The sequence below is a fragment of the Esox lucius genome, chromosome 2, assembly GCF_011004845.1.
Source record: "Esox lucius isolate fEsoLuc1 chromosome 2, fEsoLuc1.pri, whole genome shotgun sequence".
In the NCBI taxonomy this organism is placed as follows: domain Eukaryota; kingdom Metazoa; phylum Chordata; class Actinopteri; order Esociformes; family Esocidae; genus Esox; species Esox lucius.
In genome coordinates, this window is record NC_047570.1 from 21,657,954 (window position 1) to 21,682,779 (window position 24,826).

At 42.6% G+C, this 24,826-nt stretch overlaps 1 protein-coding gene across 19 annotated transcripts in view; it reads left to right on the plus strand.

Annotated features, from left to right (window-relative positions):
• Positions 1–24,826, plus strand: part of sox6 (SRY-box transcription factor 6) — a 173,888-nt gene that overhangs the window by 92,941 nt on the left and 56,121 nt on the right. For 14 of the 19 annotated variants that reach the window (XM_029125251.2, XM_029125257.2, XM_029125256.2 and 11 more), the window contains 3 exons: positions 9,123–9,295; positions 10,620–10,643; positions 11,446–11,514. In XM_029125251.2, coding sequence (XP_028981084.1) covers positions 9,123–9,295; positions 10,620–10,643; positions 11,446–11,514 — 266 coding nt within the window. The remainder of the gene's footprint in view (positions 1–9,122; positions 9,296–10,619; positions 10,644–11,445; positions 11,515–24,826) is intronic. The other 5 variants (XM_029125238.2, XM_029125245.2, XM_029125239.2 and 2 more) reach the window with 1 other exon arrangement.

Below are 24,826 nucleotides of genomic sequence, written 5' to 3' on the forward strand. Positions count from 1 at the left end.
AGCCAGCTGGGTTTACTTCAAAACATGATTATTCAATTTAACATTTAGCTTTATTCTTAAGGGCTCCAATAAAGTTGGGAACGAATGCCAATGGAGATATACGACACTATATCTGTAAACACACACACACACACAAACCGCAAATATATTTTCTAGTCTGAGCATATTTTCTTCATCTACCCAGGAAAACATTATCATTTTATGCTTCTTTCACCTAGTTTCTTTGTGAAACCTGGTCTTTATAAATATGTTACCTCTATCTATTGCCTCTAGTCTTCTAGTGTAAACTATGACCCTGTTTTACACCTGGCCTTCATGTGCAGTAAATAATTCACTGTTGCTTTTTTATTTTCATACGTAGTGCATAAACGTTGAACATGTTTTTAAAAGATAAAATGTATGTAACTCTTTGGAAAATTGAATATAGATGGTAAATGTGATTATCATAATACTATACGACCAAATGATCGGTACTACACAGCCTTTTTGAATTTGGATAAGAGAGTGGCATGTATATTTTTGTTGAATATACATTGTACGTCGATTTAAAGTAAAGGGCAGAGGGAGGAACAGCCTCAACCAATCACTCCCTCTGAAATTGCCCTCCAATCCTCCCTTTTCAAAATGCCACAATTTCTTTCTCCTATACAGTTTTCTTTCTCCCTTCTATGCTTCAAATCTGTGTTCCCAGGTGAAATACACATAAGAGCCCGTAAACTGATATTCCTCCGACTAAATTTGTGAAGTGAATGAAGGAACCAAATGAATGTATGGACCAAATGTGCTCTGTGTTTCTCCCTCAACATATTGACAAATTAAGTTTGTGTTGTCAGCTGCAGAAAGAATACCTGCTCTGTCTTTCTCCTCTCTCCATGTCCTCAGTCTGTGTTTTTAAAGCAGACTTGGGGCTGTGTCTGTAGTGGTGTTTGGTCAGCCTTCATAGGTGCTCTGGTGTTGGTGTTCTGTGCCATGGCTCCAGACCTCATTATGATTCAACGACCTGACAGGCTCTCTTGCTGCACATTTAAGGGATTTCATTTGATAACTACAGTGATTTAATTTCTGTGTTTTCACATGATGTTTACCAGATTATATTTATTATTACCAAAACGCAGTGCCTAACAAAGGTATAAGACCCCTGACCAATTCTCTCGTATTACTGAATTTTGAATTTCTCTCTTGCAGTATTTCATTGTTTTTTGCTCCGTCCATTCTTCCCTTCAGTTTTAACAAGATGCCCAATTCCTGCTGATGACAAGAATACCCAGCATGATGCTGCCACAAGCATACTTCATTCTATAAATAATTTCCAGTGTCAATAATCAATTTTTAAAAAGAATATCACACGGAACAACATGTCAACGTATTATTTGTAATTCAGTAATATGAGAGAATTGGTCAGGCATCTGGATAGAAGAAAAGGGAGGCATCTGAAGGTACTTTAAATACTTGTGTTGTTAGTTGGCAGACAATCAGGTGTCCTAGAAATTGATACTGTAATAGATACAGTCTATCAACAGGAATCTACATCATTGCTTATTTTAACAATTGACACATATTTACCTCTCTCTCCTTTTAAGAGTGTAGGGAATGGAGAATTTGTCTGTAAGCAAATTGAATACTCATAACTGTTTAACACTGCTTAATCACTGTCTGCTGTAGCTGGGCTGGGTTACTACAGCGCATGCTGGATTCCACACTACATCGCCTCTTGTGCTGCAACTACAGAGATACACACACACACACTCGCATGCACACACACTATTGAAACACATGTTGGCTCATGACAAAAAGTCCCTGTGGTAATATCTGTGGGCTTGTCAGGTGCAGAGCCATGAAATATAATTTGAATAAAGGGCGGCTAGTTGAAAGAGACAACAATTCATTAGAAAGGCCTACTTCGTAGATTTACTGTTTAATTCCTGGCATTAATGGATATTGTTATCTATTCCGAATACATGCCACATTTGTAAATATTTTGAGCAATTTGGGCAGACAAAGTAGGAGTTGGTCCACTGATGAAAATCGAACAATTAGATTATTATTCAATAAGACAATTCAGGTTTTAATTTCTCCTTTTACGTGATTCAATAAGTTCAAAATAATTTATTTTCCTCTCACCTGGCTGTCTTAGTCTCAGCAGGACACAAGTTAAACAAACAGAAACGGAGGCTAGTAGCTTCATGGTCCTGTCAAACGGCTGTCACTTTGCCTTTTTTTGGCCCAGAGGAAAAGCCACAGCAATCAATACAAACACACAAGGTTGGTTATTGGTTGTCTCTAGACTAATCAGCGAAGGTTCAACTGCAGTAGGATTCCTGAGATCAAATTGTTTATATCTCTATCATTTAGAAAAACACTGTAGCCATACACTACATTTCAGTCAGTGTGCATTTTGAGGTTTTTGAGGTGTTTAATCGATTTTTGAGGTGTTACTGTCAGATTAAAGCATCTCTTGTCAGCGGTTATAAGCAGTTGTCTATATGGCTTATAAAAGGTCTAGTAATTGTCCATTGTCCTAATAAGTCTATATGACCAATAATATGGGTGGCTTGTAAAAGGTCTAATAACAGTCCATAGCTCTAGTAAGGCCATATAGGTTTAATAATATTGTGGAATAACAGTCCATAGCTCTAGTACGGCCATGTAGGTTTAATAATATGTGGAATAACAATCCATAGCTCTAGTAAGGCCATATGGGTTTAGTAATAGGTGGAACAACAGTTCATAAGTCTGATAAAGGTCAGAAAATATTATTATGGTGTTTTTTGGTCACATTTATCCTATATTGTGTGTTAAATGATTCAATGTAATAGCAATGTTTTTTAAACAAGTATGTCAGGGTGTTTTTCATGTATTTTTGCCTGGACATTTTGGCCCAGACACTTTTCATTAAGTCCTGCCACATGCCAATTTCTGCATACGCTTCTTGTTAGGCCTATTACATTTTCTTCCTGGTCTCTAATGTCTTTCCTCTGTGAGGGAAGGACAGAACAAAATGACAACGTTATCTGTATCAACTCCATTAAAGCATTTATTGTAGTGATTTATTCTGGTAAGCAATGGTTTAGTTATCTATGGCTACGATGAAAAGAAAGAAGCTGCATACAACAAATTACATTGAGTAACAAATTGCCGACCAAAGAGTCCCTGAGTAAGACAATGAACCCTAATTTCTCTCAGGCCGTTTCTGTAATTAAGAGTTTGTTCTTAGCATAGTTACCTTGTAAAACAAGAAGAAACCAACACATTGACACACACAGAGACAACAGAATTAGATATATTACAAAAAATTTAAACAGATAAGTGATGCAATTTGTCACACTTTGGGAAGTAATTAAACCTGCAGATACATAAAGTGAATGCAGCAGGGACCAGTCAATTGGCTCATTGAAACGTTGTACTCAGGACGGAGCTGTTGACACAACTCCTTCTGTCATTCTTTAAATGGCTCGGATGTGAAGGAGTAAGGCCTGTGTTGTATTATAAACCAGGAGGGCTGCTCTTTACATGGCACATTTCTCTCTCCGTGACGCTCTCCCTCTCTCCGTCTAAAAAGTCTCTCTAGCTGCTATCTTCAAGCTCTGATGAAGTACCTCGTCCGATGTCACCGATACACACACAGAGGAGTGTTGAAGCTTTCACATTAGCATAATTACCTCTTCCATCCTTTACATTATTAGCCCGCATTAACGTTCAGTCTGAATGTTAGGCTGATGAAGTACACTTTTATTAATAACCACTTAGCATGTCAATCAAAACATTCCTTGAGAAATATTTAGAAAATATATTTTGTGCTCTCTAAGACATTGATATAGATCCGGATACTGTATGAGCATATAAAATAAATGAAAGGGTGGTGTTCAACACATTCACACGCACACACACATGCAGGAAACAAACACTTCCACACACACACCTGTAATATCCCACAGTCACACGCACGCATGTACACAACCACTTTAATACACACACACACACGTACACAAAGTCTGTTAAGTATAACTACAGCATATACTAACACAAACTAATTGCTGCTTTAAGCACAGTGCTACACTTCCAAATGTTTAAGGATGTCAATGGACGTCTGTTTTCTGCAGATCACTGAAGCTGAATAACTAGTATGTGAAGTACGTGTTCATGTAGGGCAGGAATTAGGGCCGCAAGGATTGATAGTCCGGGTTGCCATACACTGACATGTGTTGGTGAGTCCTTGCTCATGCTTGTTAATGATGGTTTATTGGCAGGATTAACAGGTTTTATATCATTGCAGGGGCAGCAGGCCAGGTCAACAGCTGCTGTTAATATTGTCTCTCTTCCTTCTGATGGGCATATAGACTCTATAATATCACTTGAAACACATGGTTGTTATTTCTCAACAACTGGATACGTGGATAGTCAAAAATCTTTCGCCTATGCAGTTCCATGGTTTAGATCTGTTTCTACTTGCTTCGCAAGCTTATGGACAGCTGGTTTATCTTGTGGGTTACTTAGGTGGCACATCATTTTAAGTGGGATTTACAATATGGTTTTTATTGGGATTTACTGACAATATTAATACATAGATTTTGTTAAAGGGATTTAATAAAAATACATATAGTAATGGTCATTTTTACTGGGAGACATTTTCTTGTGTGTGTTTTATTGGTAGACATTATGTTGTGTGAAATTTGCTGGTAGACATTATGTTTTGTGTAATTTACAGGTAGATAGAATGTTATGTGTGTTTTACTGATAGACATTATGTTGTGTGTGTTATACACAGACATTATGTTGTGTATTTTACTGTTAGATGTTATGTTGTGAGTGGTTTCACTGGCAGAGATTATGTTGTGTATGTTTTACTGATAGATATTATGTTGTGTGTTTGTTTGTGTTTGAGTGTGAACAGGTCTGTGTTATTCAACATTAATATTCAGTTAGATTTGGAGCAAGGTCTCTGCCTGCAAAAAACATTAATTGAAACACTACAGAAAGCAGTACTAGATGCCATTAGCAGTGATTCAATTAGTGTTTTATTTTTTCCTTTAGAAGTCATGAACATGGGGTCAGAGGACTGTTTAGTTCATATTAGTGGTATAAATCATGTTTGTATTGAATACACCAGTGTTACCGAATCATTACAGCGCGTGCGTGTGTCTGTGTGTCCCCGTGTCTGTGCAGTGTATTCTGCCAGCGGTTTTACCTTTTCTCATGAGGAGGAGCAGAACACAGCACAGAACAGCTCCTGCTTCCAGCTCACCAGACATCCTAGCTATGTGCAGCCTGTGTCTGGATACAGCCCTGCACAATCACAGCATTTAGACAAGTCTTAATTTACTTAGGATGGGCTTGCAGCATATGGGACCATCCACAATAGCTGACTTATGGTGGGACAAAGAAATTCCAGTGTTCTGGCAAAAATAAAATCATTCAGATTTGGTCATAATGGCTCAGCTGTCCTAACCAAAGTAAGGGAGAATAGGGTGCCTTGTGATCCCCGCCCCCCCTCCCTTTTCTTCTTTTTTTTGTGCCTGAATCTTTTATCTGTGATATTCATCCCGGACTCTTCAAAGTAACAAGCCTCCTTCTTTCCCCCGGTGCTGGACTTGGAACCCAAATTAGAGACTGCTTGATTAGAGGAGAGAGAAGGGGGCCAAGAGAGGGAGATGTGGGTATTGGACAGAACAAATCGCACCCCTACAAAGTGCCTTTTATCCACACACCCCAAGGCCCCACTCCCCTCCCAGCGACCGGGGCCCGCTTGTTGTTCTCTTATCATTTATTTAGTCGCTCGTTTGGTTGATGTTTTTTTGCCCTACTTTGTGACGTTTAAAAGAGGCAGGCATCTGAAAAGGTGAATGCTGAATGAGCTAAAGCTAACAGCAGCGCTCTGCTGTCTGTCTGCTCCGGCATGTCACTCTGGCGTGTTTCCCATTAATGTGAGGTGCTGAGTGGATATCGCAAGGAGCACCCGCTCAACCGCCAACCTGCCCGTTTACGGGACATCCCAGGCCAGACTGGCTTTTGTCTAAAGCTGCTATTGTCCTTCTGAGCTGCTCCCGGCTAGAGGAACCAGCAGCCTGTACTAGCTCCAGCCGAAGCAGCCTGAGGCAGGCTGGGAGAAAGAGGAAATGCACCCAGAATGTCACAACACATTAGACCTGGGATGCCAGGCTGCTTTATGTACTGCAGAGGCATCCCTGGGCTGTCCATCTCCCGTGACAAACGGGATGTGAGGAGACATGTTAACAGGCCAGCTCAGCCCCACTGCTGTTAAGAGCCATGCAATATGCAGGAAACTGCCTTTTTGTCAGCAGACTGGTCAGAGACACACCACTGCTCTACTCAGCTGCACTGCCCAATAAAAGTTTTATCTGCATTTTAAAACTGATCCATAATTTAGGGAAGGAAGAAAGGGATTTTCTTCAAACCAGGGCAACAAAAACAACATGTGTTGTCCAGTGTGATCCTGCTGATGGACAACATTTTCACTCCTGTCAGTTAAAACCTAGCTAGCCAAATCAAACTTAGCTAATGTGATATCAAATCAACTTTTTCTTTTACAGCCTCCTCTTTTAAAAATACATTTAGGTAGATTTTGATTCAAATTGTTTCCCTGTGCCATTTGTTTTCCTGAAAAGCTATTTAAAATGTGAAAAATGTTGCATTGACGCATCTATTCAGATCAGAGCCAGTTTTGAAGGGAAAAGAGGAACAATACAATTTGAAAGCAGGGGAGTTCTAATTTTAACCAAGTTGACATGGTCGTCTGAACTCCCCACAACATCAAAACAATGGGACCTCTGTTAGTATTCAGTCAGTGTTTTTGCAGGCCTGCACTCCCCACTCATGGGCCCCAGGGTGGAACCCTCTGTGGCCCCTGAGCACTGGCCTGCTCCTGGAAGGCACAGATGCACCCGAACACACACACGCTCAGACACACCTATACACGCACGCACACACACACACACACACACACACACACACACACACACACAAAGTAATCCTCTACAATCGTACACTGAAACAGTATTAACATTTGCTGATCTGCTTGTGACTAAACAGAAAAGAGCAGGGGTCTTAAGAGGTCAGTATTGAGTCCAGATGTTTGCCTCTTTGTTAGAATATCACTCTCTTTTTCACTGCCACCCTGGGACCCTGGACATCAGAATGACAGGGGCTGTGCTCCCTGTCCTTATCCTCTTTTGGATAAACATCTTAACATTTTACCTGTTCAGAAAATGCTTTTATTCAGAGGCATTCACATTTATGAGTACATACATTTTCATACTGGCTCCATGTGGAAATCAAAGCCCAAACTCTGACATGCCAAGTGTCATGCTCTACAAACTTCACTGTATGAAACCAGCATCAGTTGGTCATAGTCTCAACACCCCTCCCTCTCCAGTCTCCTCAGTGGACCCCCCCCCCCCCACACACCCATGGCCAAAGGTTAATAAAATCGTTGTTTAATGTATCAATTTTACAGATAAGCCATTCACAACAAGTGTAGCCGGGTAAAAAAAAAAGAAGTATTTTCAGTCCAGGAAAAACACACGCAAGCTGAGTGAATAGCTGCTTTTACATGCTTTTTTCTGTGGACGATAAATGGAGAATTGCAGCTCTCTTCCATTGCGGCAAGCAGCGTTAGGAAAAGCTGCCAGTAAATTGCCGTGAAAGGGTTCTGGAGGTTGACAGGCCCTATTAAGATGAACGGCCTTCCTCATCGGAGAGATAAAATAAATCAGGTGTTTAGTCAAATTAAAATAGTTGGAGTGGAGAGGGCCCCAGGGAGCCCTGGGAGAAACTCAAGACAGATGTGGCCAGAGAATTGACTAAGACACCCAGGAAAGAATATAGCTTCCTCTGAATCCCATTGAGTCTTTTTATTTGTCATCATTGTGTTAATCTAGCTCCCAGTTCATCTCTCTCTCCGTCCCGACCTCTTGTGCACCAGCTTCCGCATCAGCTTGTCACAAAGGAGTATGGCAGGAAGATGGTGAGTTACTGTCTGGCCTCTCACTGGCAGTTATGTTGGCTGTGTAAGTCAATCGGAGGCTCACTTAGTATTGATTAGGTAGAGGTACAGAGTAGAGCAGTGGAGAGGAGACATTCTCCATCAAACACTGAACTTGGTCATCCTAGACACTCCTAGAGACAGTCACAATGGATGTGTGCCTAGGTCTGCTCCGCCCCTAATGAGTGAGAAAGGAAGGGGTGGGGAGATGAATAGTCTCCTCCCCTAATGACAGAGAAAGGAATGGGTGTGGAGATGAATAGTCTCCTCCCCAAATGACAGAGAAAGGAAGGGGCAGTGAGATGATTAGTCTCCTCCTCTAACGACAGAGAAAGGATGGGAAAGTTAGATGATTAGTCTCCTCCCCTAATGACAGAAAAAGGAAAGGGCGGAGAGATGATTAGTCTCCTCCCCTAATGACATTGAAAGGAAGGGGCGGGAAGATGATTAGTCTCCTCCCCTAACAGCAGAGAAAGGATGGCGAAGTTAGATGATTATTCTCCCCTCCTAACGGCAGAGAAAGGAAGGGGCAGGGAGAGGATTAAGAAAGGAGGAGAATCATTAGAGACTGTGGCGAGCAGCACTTTCAATGTTTGTTGATGGAAGAGGAGTCAGGCGGATGTGACTGGCTGCTATCTGCTACTGTGTTGTCACTCGCCTCAACCTCTTACCCCTCTTTCTTTACATCCACCCCCATATATCTTGACTGCCCAGGAACAACCCTTCTTTGCCTCTTCTCCCGTTCACAGGTACCCTAAGAACTCAGGGCTCTGACCTTAGCTCTCTCAATTAAATAATTCTGTATTTGCAGGCAGTGCAAGGATGGCATGTGTCAAAAGAAAATGATCTGACATGGCCAAGTTTGTCAGACTGATTGATATGTATAGATAAATAGACTGGTCCCACATAACGTTTTGTGCTTATTTTTATGTATTGAACTAAGGATCCCTGAAAATACCTCAATGCCGCAAAAAGCCTTCTTGGTTTCTTGGTTCTTCTCATATGTGCTTTCTCATGTTAATGCATGGGTCATCTTGTTTGCTCCAGGTAATTGATTGTTTAGTGCACATATTCATGTTCCTGATAAATGTGAACCTTTACTCTGTCCCCTGTGCCCTCCAAGGTACTCCAGAGAGCCTGGCAGAGAAGGAACACCAGCTCAGTACCATGATCTCCCAGCTGATCAACCTGAGAGAGCAGCTCCTGGCCGCCCATGATGAACAGAAGAAACTGGCTGCCTCACAGATGGAGAAACAGAGGCAACAAATGGAGCTTGCCCGCCAGCAGCAGGAACAGGTCAGAACTCACTGATTGTGTTGGCGTGTGTATGTGAGATGTATCAATGTCTATGTGAACGTGTGTGGTGTATGTATGTCTGTTTGAATCTGTGTGGTGTATCAATGTCTATGGGAATGTGTGTGGTGTATCTATGTGAATGTGTGTGGTGTATCTATGTCTGTGTGAATGTGTGTGGTGTATCTATGTCTGTGTGAATGTGTGTGGTGTATCTATGTCTGTGTGAATGTGTGTGGTGTATCTATGTCTGTGTGAATGTGTGTGGTGTATCTATGTCTGTGTGAATGTGTGTGGTGTATCTATGTCTGTGTGAATGTGTGTGGTGTATCTATGTCTGTTTGAATCTGTGTGGTGTATCGATGTCTGTGTGAATGTGTGTGCTCTATCTCTCTCTGTGTGCATGTATGTGTGTGTGCTCTATGTCTGTGTGAATGTGTGTGTGCTCTGACTCTGTGTGTATGTATGTGTGTTTGCTGTATCTCTCTGTGTGTAGGTATGCATGCTCTATCTGTGTGTAGGTGTGTGTGCTCTATCTATCTCTCTGTGTGTAGGTGCTTGTCCTCTTTCTCTCTGTGTATGTGTGTGTGCGCTCTATCTTTCTGTGTGCATGTGAGAGATAGAACACCCTCCTCTCTATATACATCTTACCCATATATCTCCTTTTACTAAATGCATTAAAAAACATTTATTGATTCATAAGAAAACTTTATTACCGAAACATGCCAATAAAATGTTATTACTTTGTAGGAATTTAAAATAATAATGTTTTATTTGATATTAGCTCAAGTTTTTCACGTAAGTGTTGTCATGCTCTCTCGCCTACATTTATGCTGTGTTGAGATTTATTTTTAATTATGACTTGTATTAACAAATTTGAGTGGATGTGTGAATTTAACGTGATATTAAACATAGGAAGTCATCTCTATCTTCTAAATAGGGTCCTATTAGAACAATCCCTCCCTGCATTAGACGGGTGGCACAAATCAGCCAAATGAGGCATATTGTACAAATCAGCAAATTAGCACAGCCCATGAACTGTGCTCATTTCTGGTTGGAAATAGGAACGGGATCTGTCAACACTGGCTACGGATTTATTATCACCAAGCCTCCTAATGGCCAGGAGTAAATTATAAGCCTACAGTATAGCCTGCATTTTCATTTTACCGTCTCACCACAATTTTCAGTCCTGCATGTGTTTATAACTGTAAATGACCTGGGATTTTATGTACAGCACTGTTTACAGTTCCATCATGCTATTGTTCAGTCATCTTTTACTCGAAACTAAATTTGTTTTTTGTTTTTTCTTCCATATGTGAAATCACAGTATTATGAAGAAGGGTGTTCCATGGTATGCTATGTTGATATTAATAAATTATATAGTGATTAAGAATATTTGCATGTTTTGCCATCATGTTTTAGAGAGAGCATATTTGTCTATCCCCCAATGGAGAGAAAAGGGTAGAATGGAGTAGGGGGAGAAGAGCAGAGGAGCCTGCCACCCAGACATGACACAGTAATTAACTGTTGACACTCGTGAAGAAGCCAGCACAAATTAATCCTGACACATTTGCAGACGAGCGATATCTTACAGTGAACCCTTTGTAATTATATTTGAAAATGAAAATTAAATGACACTTAAAACTAGGTTGTCATGCTCAATGAACCGAGCATGTAGTTAGAGAGGTTGCTGGGATAGATGTGGGGCTGCTGGCCCACTCAGAGGAGAGGAATAAGACTATGACAGAACTCTCCTATCCAGTTTGGCTTAGAATCGCCCAGTTATCTCCATCGTAAACCTGTCAATCTCCCTCCCAGCTCCCTAATCTCATACTGCCCATCACGGCCCCCCTTAGCTAAGCACATAGCTGGAAAACAAGCTAAGCCAGCAATGCCAATTTAGCCACAGCCTGGTGTCCTGTGCCAAATGCTGAAGGCCACTGTTGACTTCTGTCATGTATTAAAACAATTTTGTGATACCTTGTGATGGAGGTCAGATGACTATTCTCCACCTACAGTGTCCTGTTGTCCTTATTGTCAGTCCCCATCCTGGATGAGTGTGTTTTAGCATTTACGTTACTCTACATGAGTGAGATGAATACTTAGAAAAATGTTGCTGACGGTAGTTGTGCCTTTTTCTCTGTTCGCCTCAGATTGCCCGACAACAGCAGCAGCTTTTGCAGCAGCAGCACAAAATCAATCTCCTCCAGCAGCAGATTCAGGTCAGTTGCTCATTCATGTGTTCCTCTCACCCTCAAACCCCGTTACTGGCCTTTCCTTACCGAGCTGTACCCCACCACAGGTCACTAGGTCAAATGTCACGGCCTCCTATGTCATTCCTGACATAGCACACAATATAAGAATACTTCAATCCACATGCTGTGTGACACTTCCGCGTTACTGCCCATCTAATGGTCTGTCCCTGGCCCATTCTCTCTGTATTTTTCAGAATATCTCATTTGGAAATCTCTCTCACTTCATTCTTCTGTCACTCTCTCTTACAGTCCTCATTCACATTACATGATAATTGGCCATTGGTAATTGGGAGGGGTAAAAATGGAGGGGAATAATTAGCACATTCTAATTAACATAAGACGGAGAGAAGATAAAGTAGCAACACCTAATGAAGCATGCTGCTGGTAGAGAGAGAAGTGCCTGGAGGGTGGAGGTGGGGGGGACATGAAAGAGGCTGGTAAATACTGCCTTTGAAATGACACCAACCCATTTGAGCGACGTGGCAGGGCTGTTGACAGCACTGGGACGCCTGTTCACAGCATTGTTAGTGACGGGAAGAGCCTTGTTCACTTTAGTGCAGTGTCTAATTAAGCTTCTGTTTTTTGGTAGAAGGGGAAATATGTTCATTGTTAGAAATATTTGTTTCATTTAGGCGAATGAAGGTAAAATATTTCCGAAGGTGCATTTAGGAAATGATCCGATTGAAAATGAAAGATTTATTTGATTAAAGTTAGTCTGTACAGCAGTGGTCATTTCCATGCATTTTCACTCCAAAGTGGATTGTGTTCTTTTCTCCCCTAAGTAATTATGGAAAATGGAGAGAAAAAATGTAAATGGGGAGGAGGGCGCAAGAGTATTCACATGAGACACAAATGAAAAATAAAATGAACAAGGGAACCATAAATAAACATGGCATATTTGCTGAAAGAAAGAAAACGGCATGAGATGTAGCAGAAAGGAGTGCAGTGTTAGAGCCATGTGTGTTTAAGTGGGGAGTGTGTATAGGTGAGGAGTGTGGGGTGTGTGTATAGGGGGGAGCGTGGGGTGTGTATATAGGTGAGGAGTGTGGGGTGTGTGTATAGGTGAGGAATGTGGGGTGTGTGTATAGGTGAGGAGTGTGGGGTGTGTGTATAGGGGGGAGCGTGGGGTGTGTATATAGGTGAGGAGTGTGGGGTGTGTGTATAGGGGGGAGCGTGGGGTGTGTATATAGGTGAGGAGTGTGGGGTGTGTGTATATAGGTGAGGAGTGTGGGGTGTGTCTATAGGTGAGGAGTGTGTGGTGTGTGTGTATAGGTGAGGAGTGTGGGGTGTGTGTATAGGTGAGGAGTGTTGGGTGTGTGTGTATAAGTGAGGAGTGTGTGTATAGGTGAGGAGTGTGGGGTGTGTGTGTATAGGGGGGAGCGTGGGGTGTGTGTATAGGGGGGAGTGTGGGGTGTGTGTATAGGTGAGGAGTGTGTGGTGTGTGTGTGTAGGTGGGGAGTGTGGGGTGTGTGTATAGGTGGGGAGTGTGGGTTGTGTGTGTTTGTGGGCTGTTACACTAAAGTTTGGTCAACTTAGGGACCACCCAGGCTGACTGTTGGATGGAGAACGGCTGGATAAGGCTGGGTTGGGGTGGCCAGTCAGTGGCCACCCCAACCCAGCAGAGACTGTGGGTGTGTCCGGTGCCAGGAGCTGCCTTCTCCCATAACCCACCTATTCCTTATCCTGCCACTCCTACACACGAACACTTTTTCCCTACTCTCTGTACTCCTCTTTCGAGGAGAATCGTTAAAACATAATACTTACTCTCAATTCAACCTCACAAATATTTTAATCACAGCTCCCATACTTTGAAATGAACTTCAGAAAACATGTTTCCTAGTGGGCATACTTTGTAACGGTCCCTGTTGAATGGCAGAGGGAGCTATAGATCCCCTCTGCAGCCCCTCCTGTCCACCCCTCAAGGACTCTACCTAGTCCACAGTCCCTGTGATATGTGGAGGCAAAGCAGCAAAGTAAACCCCTTGGATTTACACGGCATTAAGCACAACAGCAGGATTTAGTGCTGGGCCATAAAAATCCCCCTTTCAAGTGCACTTTCCAAGAGAAAGGCTCCACTGTCTATGTCTGATTCTGCCGGAGAGACCGGAGAACTGGCCCCTCTGGTGCTGCCGTCACAGTTAGGGAGAATGATTCCCCATCACCCTACTAAACAGGAAGTCACTCTGCTCCCTCACCAGCTCACGTACCACAATGGAACACCCTATTGCCCAAAGGGCCAAAAATCCTGAATAAGGACACTCTTATCCTGGGTTCACTGACACACAAACACAATGCGACACACACTCCACACTCCATATGCCCGTGCTGTGGTTAAAGGCCAGTGCGCTACCTGTAGATTCCCTTTGGTGAGCCGTTCAAGGAGAAGTGTGTTGTGTATATTTGACCACACTTGGAGAGGTACTGGAAATGTATGGATGTAATTCAAACAGATAGAGAGGCATCTGGAAATCAGAAGCGCTGTCCCAAGCCAAAACGGCCTTCCGCATACTCTGCCTCTGTGATGTGTCCTGATGGAACATGGCTCCATTTACAATTAAACAAAAGAGAGAGATATTTGCACCATCTGCTACAGCCGTCTCAGTCCCTCTGCCTGTTTACGACACTCACCAGGTCCTGATCAAGCACAGATTGCCCTCACGACAACTTTAAATCAGTTTGATCATGTTAGACATTTTTGTTTATAAGTGTTTTAAGGCTTATTTCATGAAATTCTCTCCCCTTATGACCCGGTTTTACTCTGTCCTCAGTGACGCTGGTCTGGCGGCTTGTAAAGATGGCCCAAGATGAGGGCAGGGATGAGGGTAGAGAGTTGAGGGGAGGGATGAGGGTGGAGAGAAGTGGGGAGGGATGAGGCAGGGGCAAGGTACCAACACACTCTGTTTTCATTAGTGCCCCACTCTTAAAAGTGCCCCCGTCCTCTTAATATACAACAGCTTTGAGTTAATTAGTACTCCATTCAAGCTTCAGCCTGCATGTCGCAGACTTTTAGAAGAGTGGTAAAACAGCTCTAGGGGATTGGGTTTCCCTGATGTTAGTATAGAGAACAGTCAGCTTTACTAGAGATACTCCTCGTGATCATCAAAGAGCTTCTGGTTTTGGCTTGGGGGGGGGGGGGGTCGGAGCTTCAGGTTGTGGTCCCGAACTGATGATATAACGGATCGCATTTGTAGACACTGTAAACTGGACTGGCAACGACCAAATAAAACCACCAGGACTGTAACTCCACACCCTACCTGGCACTCCATGCACTTTCTGGGGCTTTCGTTTCTGATAGGGCGGGAGGGAGTTAGGTAGGGGTGTATAGAAACAGCCAGAGAGGTTTGGAGCAAGGCACGATCCAATTTAATTGAGTATCCTTTTGAATGGCCTTCTCTCTCTTTTCATCCTTTCACCGTTGTGCTTTGAGGAGGGAGAGAAATGGAGTCTTTGTCCTTCGGGATTACAATGTCACTTGTTTTAAGATAGCAGATGTTTTGATTACAGCTTTAGGGGCTTATCAAAAGTTTAAAGCTCAAGGCTCTGTTTTTCTCTCAAACTCATTTGTCTTTCTGTAGCCTTCCCTTGTTGTTAAAGTTCATACTGCAACTAATTTTGCCAAGCAAGAGGATTACTGTTATTGAATACTTTGATTCTAGTATTAAACTTGATACACCATTAGCTTGTCACAATTAAAAGCAAAATGTTGAAGTCAATCTGATCCGTAACAGAAAATGTGTTTCTTGCATAACAGACAGATTTATCAAACCTGTGTGAAGGCAGCCATGGAATAGAGAATAGCTGAATGATGCTAAACAGAGCTTTATTCTGCCTGTTTATTTAGCCTCTGCATCAATCAACCACATCGACCGGCGCTCGATTGAACTGTTTAGGGGCCGTCTCCTTGACAATCACACCAACTTCTCATTCCACCCCAATAGCAACAAATCAGGTTTATTTTAGCTTTGGAGCCCAGCCTGACTATTTCATACAGCTTCTGTAATTATATGGGAGTGAATTGCACAACAGCCATATGTTAGCAGCATGGGTAGCAGTCAATGAAATGTGTGAATAAAAGGGGGTGGTGACCACAGTTATTGACTAAACACATGGTTTTGGAAACAGGATATTTTCATATAAAGAAAATCATTATAAACTGTAGGAATTTATATTTGGCCATATTTTATACAACCCAGTTACCAACTCTGCTCTCAGAGTACCTATCTACAGTAGTTCAATAACTCCCTAGTTTATTTGGGCTAGTGACTCTTTTTTTTTTTTTTAACAGTCTGCTCCCTGCAAATGACCACAAAGTTGTAATGGCAGGTAGGGGTCAGAGAGGTTTGGGGGGGGGGGGTGCGGCTCTAACATGCTGTGATGGAGTGCAGCTCCCTAGCAACAGTGACCCCCGACCCCCTTCCTGACCAGCCCACCCATCCTCCAGCTCCTCTGCCTGCAGAGCTCTCACACTTCCAGGCCAGGTGGAAATTCCTGTGCTCTTACGAGGCTACCAAGCCGTCGAGGATCCACCGTGCACAGGGATGGCACCAGTCCATGAATTCCTGAAGGATGGGGCTGGTACGGCATGAGACCATGTGACACACGCACAATAATACATTTTCCTTGAAAGGTCAGGCTGAACTTTATCTTCACACGCCAGGTTATAGAAGTAGCTCCCCAGATGAAACGGGGATGCTTTTAATCAGAAGAATACATGTTCGGTCAAATGCAATGTGTCTGTTCTCACATTAACTCCTACAGCAACAATCCGTTCTTTATTAGCATTCGGTGTAATTATATCAGAGCTGGCATTGTTGCAGCATTGTTTAGCAGTGATCTAAAGATTCCACTGATAGGGATTTTCTATGGGGGCCATTGTTACTGGACCTATACTGGTTCAACCTTGGTTTTAATCCAGCCGCCTTGGGCAGGTCTGGTTCTACTTATCTAGCCCAGAGCTGCTTTTCCTTCTTCTGCTCCCGTGAAGGACCTCCACGTGGCTGTGTTCCGCTATCAACCCCCTTTCCCCTAACCTCTCACCCTCTTTCCTGACAGCCCACCAGCCTACACAGGGTGGCTGACTCCACACCTCTCCTTTGACTTATATCATCCACTAATGCACTCATTCTGGGTCACTATGTCTACACTCATCTCTTTTTCGAACATTCATTTATATCTGTAGGAATAATGGCTGTATATTTGGTTTGTGTAGATCATTATTGTTCTGAGATCTCTGTTCCATTTGGATCTATTTTCTACTGAGGAGATTGAATACTATAGCACGTTACTGCAAAAATATACAAAGCAAACATTTTCACTAATGAAATGCAGACATGATTATTTCCCCCCATAATATTTTGCCCCCGTAGCATCTCCCATGAGCACAGAGTGTGCTGGTACTTGTTGTTTGGCTTTAAAGAAGTATCATTGCCTTAGTTAAAAGGGAAAAACCAGTGCCTTGTTGTCAGCCCTCACTTCAAAGTGGAAAAGGTTTCCTCACATGTGGTTTTAAATGGTGTGGAGGAACAGCAGGGGACTTCCAAGGGTTAAATGATAATAGCTGCAGACAGTTCCCAGATTAAAGATACAATTTAATTACACAAGAGCTAGCTAACTGTGTCCGCAGCCCTAGCCTGCCAGGCAGATATCTTCCTATAAAGAGGAGTAGCACCACAACACATAAGAACTTGTGCATGGGTGTGTGAACATGGTCGAGCATTCCACCATGTTTGTCTACTTGTTAGTAATGTACTATACTACATTGTAATGTACTGTGTCTGTTTCTTCCTTTATCGATGTCTTATGTCTGTATTTGTGCGTTTCTGTGTCTAGCCTATTTGGGTTTGTGGGTCAGTCCGTGTGTGTAGGTTATTGCTAATTCTTTTAGTGCCGGGACGTAACCAAAGATTTTTCCCAAGTTTCATTAATCTTTTTGTTGTCGCCTCAAATTTCAAAGAAAGACAGAACAAGACAGACAGACAAATAGACAAACAGACATATGGCCTTGATCACGGAGTCCTCTCACGTATTCTTCCCCCCTTCGTCCTACTGCTGTGGTCATTTAACAGCAGTAGAGCTTAAAGAAGCCCGACAGGCCCGGGAGTTCAGGGCCCAGAGGCCAAACTAGGGCCTCCATAAAGGTTTAATCAGTAGCAGCTTCCCTCCTCACTTGATGAATATTTTTCAGGTATGACACGTACATAAACACAGGTATGACACATGTTGATAAAGATTCCTTTACACAATCAATACGTTTTGACAATGTTTTCTTTTTAGAGCTGAAATTGGCATATGTTAAGTAACTGGTGAGCCTGCTTTCAAAGTATAATTTTTTCTCATTACTATACATTTCCATTTTAGTCATTTAGCAGATGCTCTGGCAGTGAGATACGAGTAAATACAAATTTGGGATAAACTACAGATTTCTGAAAACATGCAGTACATTAGTTTATTGACACACCCCAGTCCTTCTCTGTCACTGAGAGTACATTCATTTCAATCGCACAAAAAGACGGTATAGCACCTTATTTAGATCACAGTGTTCACAGTGTACCCATACTTCCAATGCTGTGTTGGAAAGTGGTAATAGAATTAAAAGGGAAACTATAAAAACGAGACCTAATGTAACACATTTGTTTTTAAATGAAGACCGCAGTCATTTCCTCCTGTTTATGGGAATGTCTGTCTGTCTGTCTTGGTCATATGGCACAAGCCAATACTGTAATACTCCTGACTTATCGGCTTACTAGATCTTTTCTCTTGTAATCCAGTGAACGGTAATTGCACTCTACATTTTATTTGGTTAACATTTTAGGGGCAACAAAGCAGGCAGCTACCACATAATGGTGAATAATTAAACATGAACTTTAAATAAACACAAGGGTGGCTGCTAATTGAGCAAATATAATGGTTCCTAATTTACGTCTCTCAGATGTTTCTGTTGTATTCCAGGGCGCAAATTATCTTCTAATAGACTCTTATTAATACATGGCACCAAATACACCAAAATAGACATTGTTAAAGAGAATGTGTAAGTTCCCCAATTAGCAGCCAGATCAACTGCTAGCATGATAATAAGAGAATAATGGAGCAGGGAGTGATAGAGTGTTTATATACAGTGTTAGCTGGGCTGGCAGTAGGATTACTCTGGAGCCTTTACAGCCTCATCAAACCAGCTTGGCTTCAGCCCAGGGAGAGAGCTGTTCTATGGCTCCAACCCTACATAAATTGCTCATCCACCAGTTAAAGGAGACCGTTAGCTGATGAAGATGTGCACATGCAAGACTAAAGATAAAAGAAAGCAGTGACCCAACTCATTAGCCTCAGTGATTTAATATATTGACACTTGGATACAAATAATTCCATTTAGTGGCCTGTGTTGGGCGAGGGGGGGGGGGGATCAATTTAATTAGTTATGAAATGTGACTTCTTGTCAGGAAGCAGAAGAAATGCTGACGTTAAATAAAGTTGTGTGCAATTTGAACAATAAAGCAACCGTGCCCCTGTTAAAAGTTAATGATGCACAAAAAGGGCTTAATAGATACAACCTCAGCAATGGCCATGATGGTTTGGAAATAAAGCTTAAGTGGATGAACAGCTACACCAGTAATGTTGCTGGCATATTAAAACAAATTCAGACATTACAAATATCAACAGTGCAGTCTATCTGGGTATCTGGGACCATTCTGGTCCGTAGTGAGTGTGTCTGCTTTCAGGGTGCTGCTGAAACACTTGTTTGGTTTAAATTCTCCTTGGTGTGAAATACGGCATCCATTTATATTGTGTATACATTAGGCCTGAGTTAGGCTACATGGAGAGAGTGGAAATAGAATGGTCTTATTAGTGCATTTAGCAGCATTTGCTCTGATATCAGGCCCTGGCTTGTGTTCCTTCTGTTAAACATTAAAAGATACCAAACCCCAGTACCACCTCATTGGTGGAAATACTCATAGAGGCGGCCTGAAACAAAGACACGAGGAACATATGCAAGGACACACGTCTTTGTTGGTGGTGTAAGCATGTAGACAAACACTGCTCCATTAATAATGTTAATGACACAACAACTCCTTGCTGTCTTGTAATAATCAGCAGGGCAATGCGGCGTCTTTGTGTTCCCACACCTTTCCCGTTTAGGCTGTGTTAATGAACTGCCTCCATCTTGACAAGGGCTGTCACATGAACAGTTGTAATGTGTGAAGTCACACCTGAGTGTCTGCCTTAAATTAGTCACCTGAGGGGATTCCAAACAAGCACCGGGACAGGGTAATTTATGCCAGGAAACCTGCTGGCTCTCATAGCAGCTCGGTGCTAGTGAAAACAGTAATCAACACACGACAGCAGATCACTGGAGCTGTAGCGCATCTCATCAGGCATTAGGGAACCAAGTTAGCTCGGTGATAAGACAATACAGCTAAATAAACTTCAGAACAGGAGCAACTGACTACATGTTATTGATACTATATAGAAACAAGGTCAACCTATCATACATAAGGCTGCACTCTTTGAATGTCATTATAAAGCACCTGTTTTAACTCTAGTGCTCCCCACAATCATTTCCTGGATGAAGGTGGCCAGTCGTCTTATACTTTGCACCCATTATGCCCTGTGCTCCAAAGGAAAATATCAGTTGACGGAGAACACATCCTCCAGTGTGATGTTGACTTAGTTTCCTCTCCCTATCCGCTTGGCCAGTGTTTTCCCTGCTAATGTTGAGCAAACTGTTTTGTCTTTGCATTGGCTTTGCGCTGCCCTCGGCCTCCGCAGTGGGCACACTCACAGGGAGAGGGCTGCATTAATAGGATCTAGTGTGTGCGGCCAGCCGGCAGGGAGAAAGGGGGCCCGTGTTTTCTTAGGGCCGGTGTGGCAAAGCAAAGCATTCAGTCCATGGCCGCTGTAGCAAAAAAAGGCTCTTTTTGTTTTTCGGGGCAGAGGAGAGTCCAAGCATTCCCCATGGAACACAATGAATGGGTCGTTTTGTCCCGCCTCGGGTTTTCATAGACGCAGATTTATTTCTCTGGAATTAGTCTGGCGAGTCACTGACACAACACATGGCATTTGAGCGTGTTGTAAAGTCTCGGCACACTCATGTGCGTGTAATAAAATGGCCCCTTCGTAACAATCATGCTTTCTGCCGGACAACAGAGCCCACTCTGTTGTTTTCCCAAACCCCAGCACCTGGGAGGCAATTGAGAAGACAGACACTCAGTCTATATGCAGAGTGCAGGGAGAGGAGGAGTTGACAGGAAGAAGGGGAAGTTCTCCCCTGCCCCTCAAACCCCCTCCTGACCAGCCTCGGCGGCCTTCAGCCTCCACCCTGGAGCCCCGCTTTGCCACCGTGTGGACAACGCCATTGTTAAAATGATGGGGGTGGACCCGATGCCAGTCAGCTCCCTGTCCTGCCTTCAGACACTCTACATCTTTAATAACTCACCCAAGACTCTGGCTCGTTCTCCACAATGGTGAGGTTGTTAGAATCCTAGATGTTCTTACACCTTCACAAACACAGTAGATGTTTCAAATATATTTGAAATCAAATATTACATGTTGATTTTACATCAACCAAATTAAATAAAAGTTGGAGAAGAAGTGCTGCTCAGCAGAATTATATTTTTACAAGAGATTAATTTACATGTGAACAGGATCAGTAGAGAAATAATTAAATATAAAATGCTATGTGAAGAGCATGTGTTTTCCAGCCCCTCAGAGATTGGTTTCTCTTAGAAGCATGCTGAGGAATTGGGGGATTTCACACGTGTATGCCAATAGCATTTAACATTTCCTCCTACTGTACATGTTCTTGTTCTTCTATTCCTCACATCCCCCCAGCCTGTTCACACGTGGTTATAGAGGGCTATCTGACTAGGCCGTGTCAAACCTCTTTTAGAACTTGCCTTGCCCCCCTGCAATGAGGGTCAGAGGCATTCTGCTTATTCCCATTTCCATAGAGCTGGGATGTATACGTGGGATAATGATGCCGGCCCCAGACTCACTTGTGGGGTTGTTTATGTCTGTTCTCTTCTTTCCCGTCATTACCCATGCTGTTTGAGGGAGTCCCCATGGATTTGGCCAGTTTACTGCAAACCTTTTTAATTTTATGACCAGACCATTCCAAAATATATTTTTGCCTTCTATTTCCTTGTGTGACTAACAAAAATAAATCCACCCTGATCTCCTGTTTTGTAGAAATGTAACATTGAGGACGTGGTCGTATTGTAGGAATGTAGTCTTTTAATAGTAGGACCTGTATAATAGAAGAGTGTGTGTGTGTAAGAGAGAGAGTATAATGAAAGAAGCTTTCATACACAACGCAAAGACAGACAAGAAAAAAATACATCTTTGATATTTTATAATCAACACAAATCGAGTTACTTAAAATATTTACAAACTTAAATTACATTTAAGGCCTTTAAGGCTCTAAAGAAATTTGCCTTAAGTACACAATGTCTCTTGAATCTACATTGATCACATTTCTTGTCTTTTCTCATGGGAGAACAGACAAGAGATGTTTCCGCTTTATCCAATTTACTGAACATCTGTAACATTCACCCACATTCTTTAATGTTGATTTCATCAATGTGAGATTTTTCAGAATAATTGTATAAACCGGATATTCATGGTTTATAAAACCATGGTATTTTTGGAGGTTCTGTTATTTTTAGTTTGTGATTGGACCATTGGACCATTGTCCATTCATGTTGTACCGGCTTGGCGTAATGGGCATCCACTTTGTCTATGAGAGTATTTCTTCACTCAGATTAGTTGTCTTACCTCTTAAAGGGGAGACTTCAACTATGATATTGGCTTTCAAAGATTCCATGGCTGCCAGCAGGGTCTCTGAGATGACTATGGGTTGTTGTGGGCTCGGTGCGCCAGGTTTTGTCTGGTGCAAGGGGCATCTCTAGGTAATGATGGGGTTATGGGCGAGTTAAAATGATGTGGGTCATCAATAATGCTATGAGTTTCTTTGTGACTGCTGTTAGGAGGGTACCTGTATATAAAATGTTTACCTTGTTTCTGTATTGCAGTATGTCTGATTTATTAAGTAACTTCATCTATATGTGAAATTATGCTTAAATTCAATTAGTTTATTTCTGTTAAATAATTAGGAAGAGTTTGTGGAGGAATGAAGCTTCCTCTGTCTGTAATGACAGGAAGCCTCCACAAGTGCTTGCTCTGTCTAGCCTGTGGCTAAGGCTGTAAGCGCTGTAGCCCATTATCCTTTTTCAAAACATATCACAATCCTGGATCTGTTCTAAATTATCTGCTTATTCTGCAAATAAAAGTCAGACAGTGAAACCTGCTGACGTTGGTCGTAGAGACAGTGACTGGGGTTCCTCCGGAAGGTGGTGCAAATGTCCTCAGCAATGTCCAGGGTGGATGGGTTGGATGTCAGACAGTATTGCTTTTTTTCTGTTGCTCTCTAGCCCCTTCTTGTGGTGGGTCTGGCACCTGCAAGGTAAGTTGTGGTTGTTGGTCAGCGAATGTGCTGTCCTCAAAGAGTGTGGCTTCTATTTTCTGTTTAACTGAAATAGTGATAAGAAGCTGAAAGGCCTGGAGGTATGCACCTTTCAGGATACGTGTCTTGATCTTCGATCCCCCTTTACCCTTTGGTAGTTACTGCGATGAGGCAGGGCCAATTTTCACAAATTGGATACCACGAACTTGGGCAGAGAAAACTAATTAGAAAATGTTTGTCTTTATTTTTCTATTCCCTAAACACCACACTTCCAAATGTCCTGTACTTATCTAGGCATAACCTTTAATGTTCTGATATTCTACTATTTAATTGGTTTCCAGTGTCAGTGTGGCATACAGTACAGCAGACTCCAGTCAGTGCAGATTTCTAAAGCGATGCGGAGCCAGGGGAAGTGAGGAGGAGGGGCTGAAGGGGTTGTCTGCCCTGCTTTCTAACAGCACCATACTTAATATAGAAAAAATTGGAATGGCTCTTTTCCAAAAGAGCTTGTTTTACTGTGTAAGGAATTAGTGGAACAAGAAGTCATCTATTGGTTATTCCCACAGACGGCCCGACCTCACCCCGTGTCTGGTTTCTTTGCACCTTACCCTGATCTCTCTGCTCTGCATATAGACTGGAGGACCGGTGTCCCTGGTCTCACTCTCCAGAGCGTTTCTGTTGTCAAAGAGTAATGGCGTGATACACTTATTATTAGACAGTTGTCAGGCTCCTGCTCAGACATATCTCTGGCAGAATAGAGAATGACTTGTGTCCCTTGGAAGACAATGTTTATACATTACCTGAAAGGACCCATTGTTCCTGACCTTTACCTCTGTAATAGATTGGCCTCCCGTTTCAGAGCAAAGTGAAGCATGTTTTTTAGTTTGGAGAGGTAGAGCGAGGAGAGGTGGAGAGCTGGCCATAATACCAGCTAACCAGCAGGCTGAGGGATCAAAGTCTGGCTCAGTGGTATTGATCCTCTGTCCTGATAACCATCACACTCCAAACAGCTAGGATACAGAGACCGATGTCTGGGAATCTGATAACACCACCACCCTGGACTGTGTTTGTCTGTGTTTGTAGGTTTGTGTTTCCGCATCCTTTTGTGTTGTCGTTTTATGTGTGTGTGTTTGTGTGAGAGATTCTTTGTGGGATTAGTGTGTAAATCGGGGGTTCCTTCACACCGGATGAGTGCAGTTAACTGATTAATTACCTGTGATGTGGGAGTAATGTGCTTGGGGATCACTGAGAGTTTTTAGAAATTGACCTCTCGAAGAAGGTCATGCACAGACTGAAGCCCACAAGTAGTCCTTGTTGGCTCCAGACATTATTGCCATTGCTCTCCAGTTCTCTCTCCATCTCTCACTTTCTCCATCATTGTCACTCATACTCTCACGTAATCCCTCTCACTTTCATTTTTTCTCACTCAGACTAAATCTCACTATCTCTCACATCCTGTCTTTCTCTCTCCTTTTCCTTCTGCAGCAGCACACGAGGATGTTGTTTATTAAGTTCACATCCTCCAACTGGTGTCAGTGTTAGTAGGGTTTATGTGGGGCTAAAGCCAGGGCTTCCAACTTCTTCTAGATCACTTTACATTCAAATGGATCTCCTAAGGTGCTTTCCACTAGCGTTTGGTGTGTGACTCAGTGGAGAGTAGAAGGGAACGATGTGTGAACAATCATCACTTACAGTAACAGCTGGAGCCAGTCCTCTCTGGTTAAAATATATCACCCCAATTTATTTCCTAACTCCTCGGGAAACATGAAAAGTGGGAAAAATGCTGGAGCTGTGGCAGAGCGACTGGCAGAAATAGTCAAATTGTAA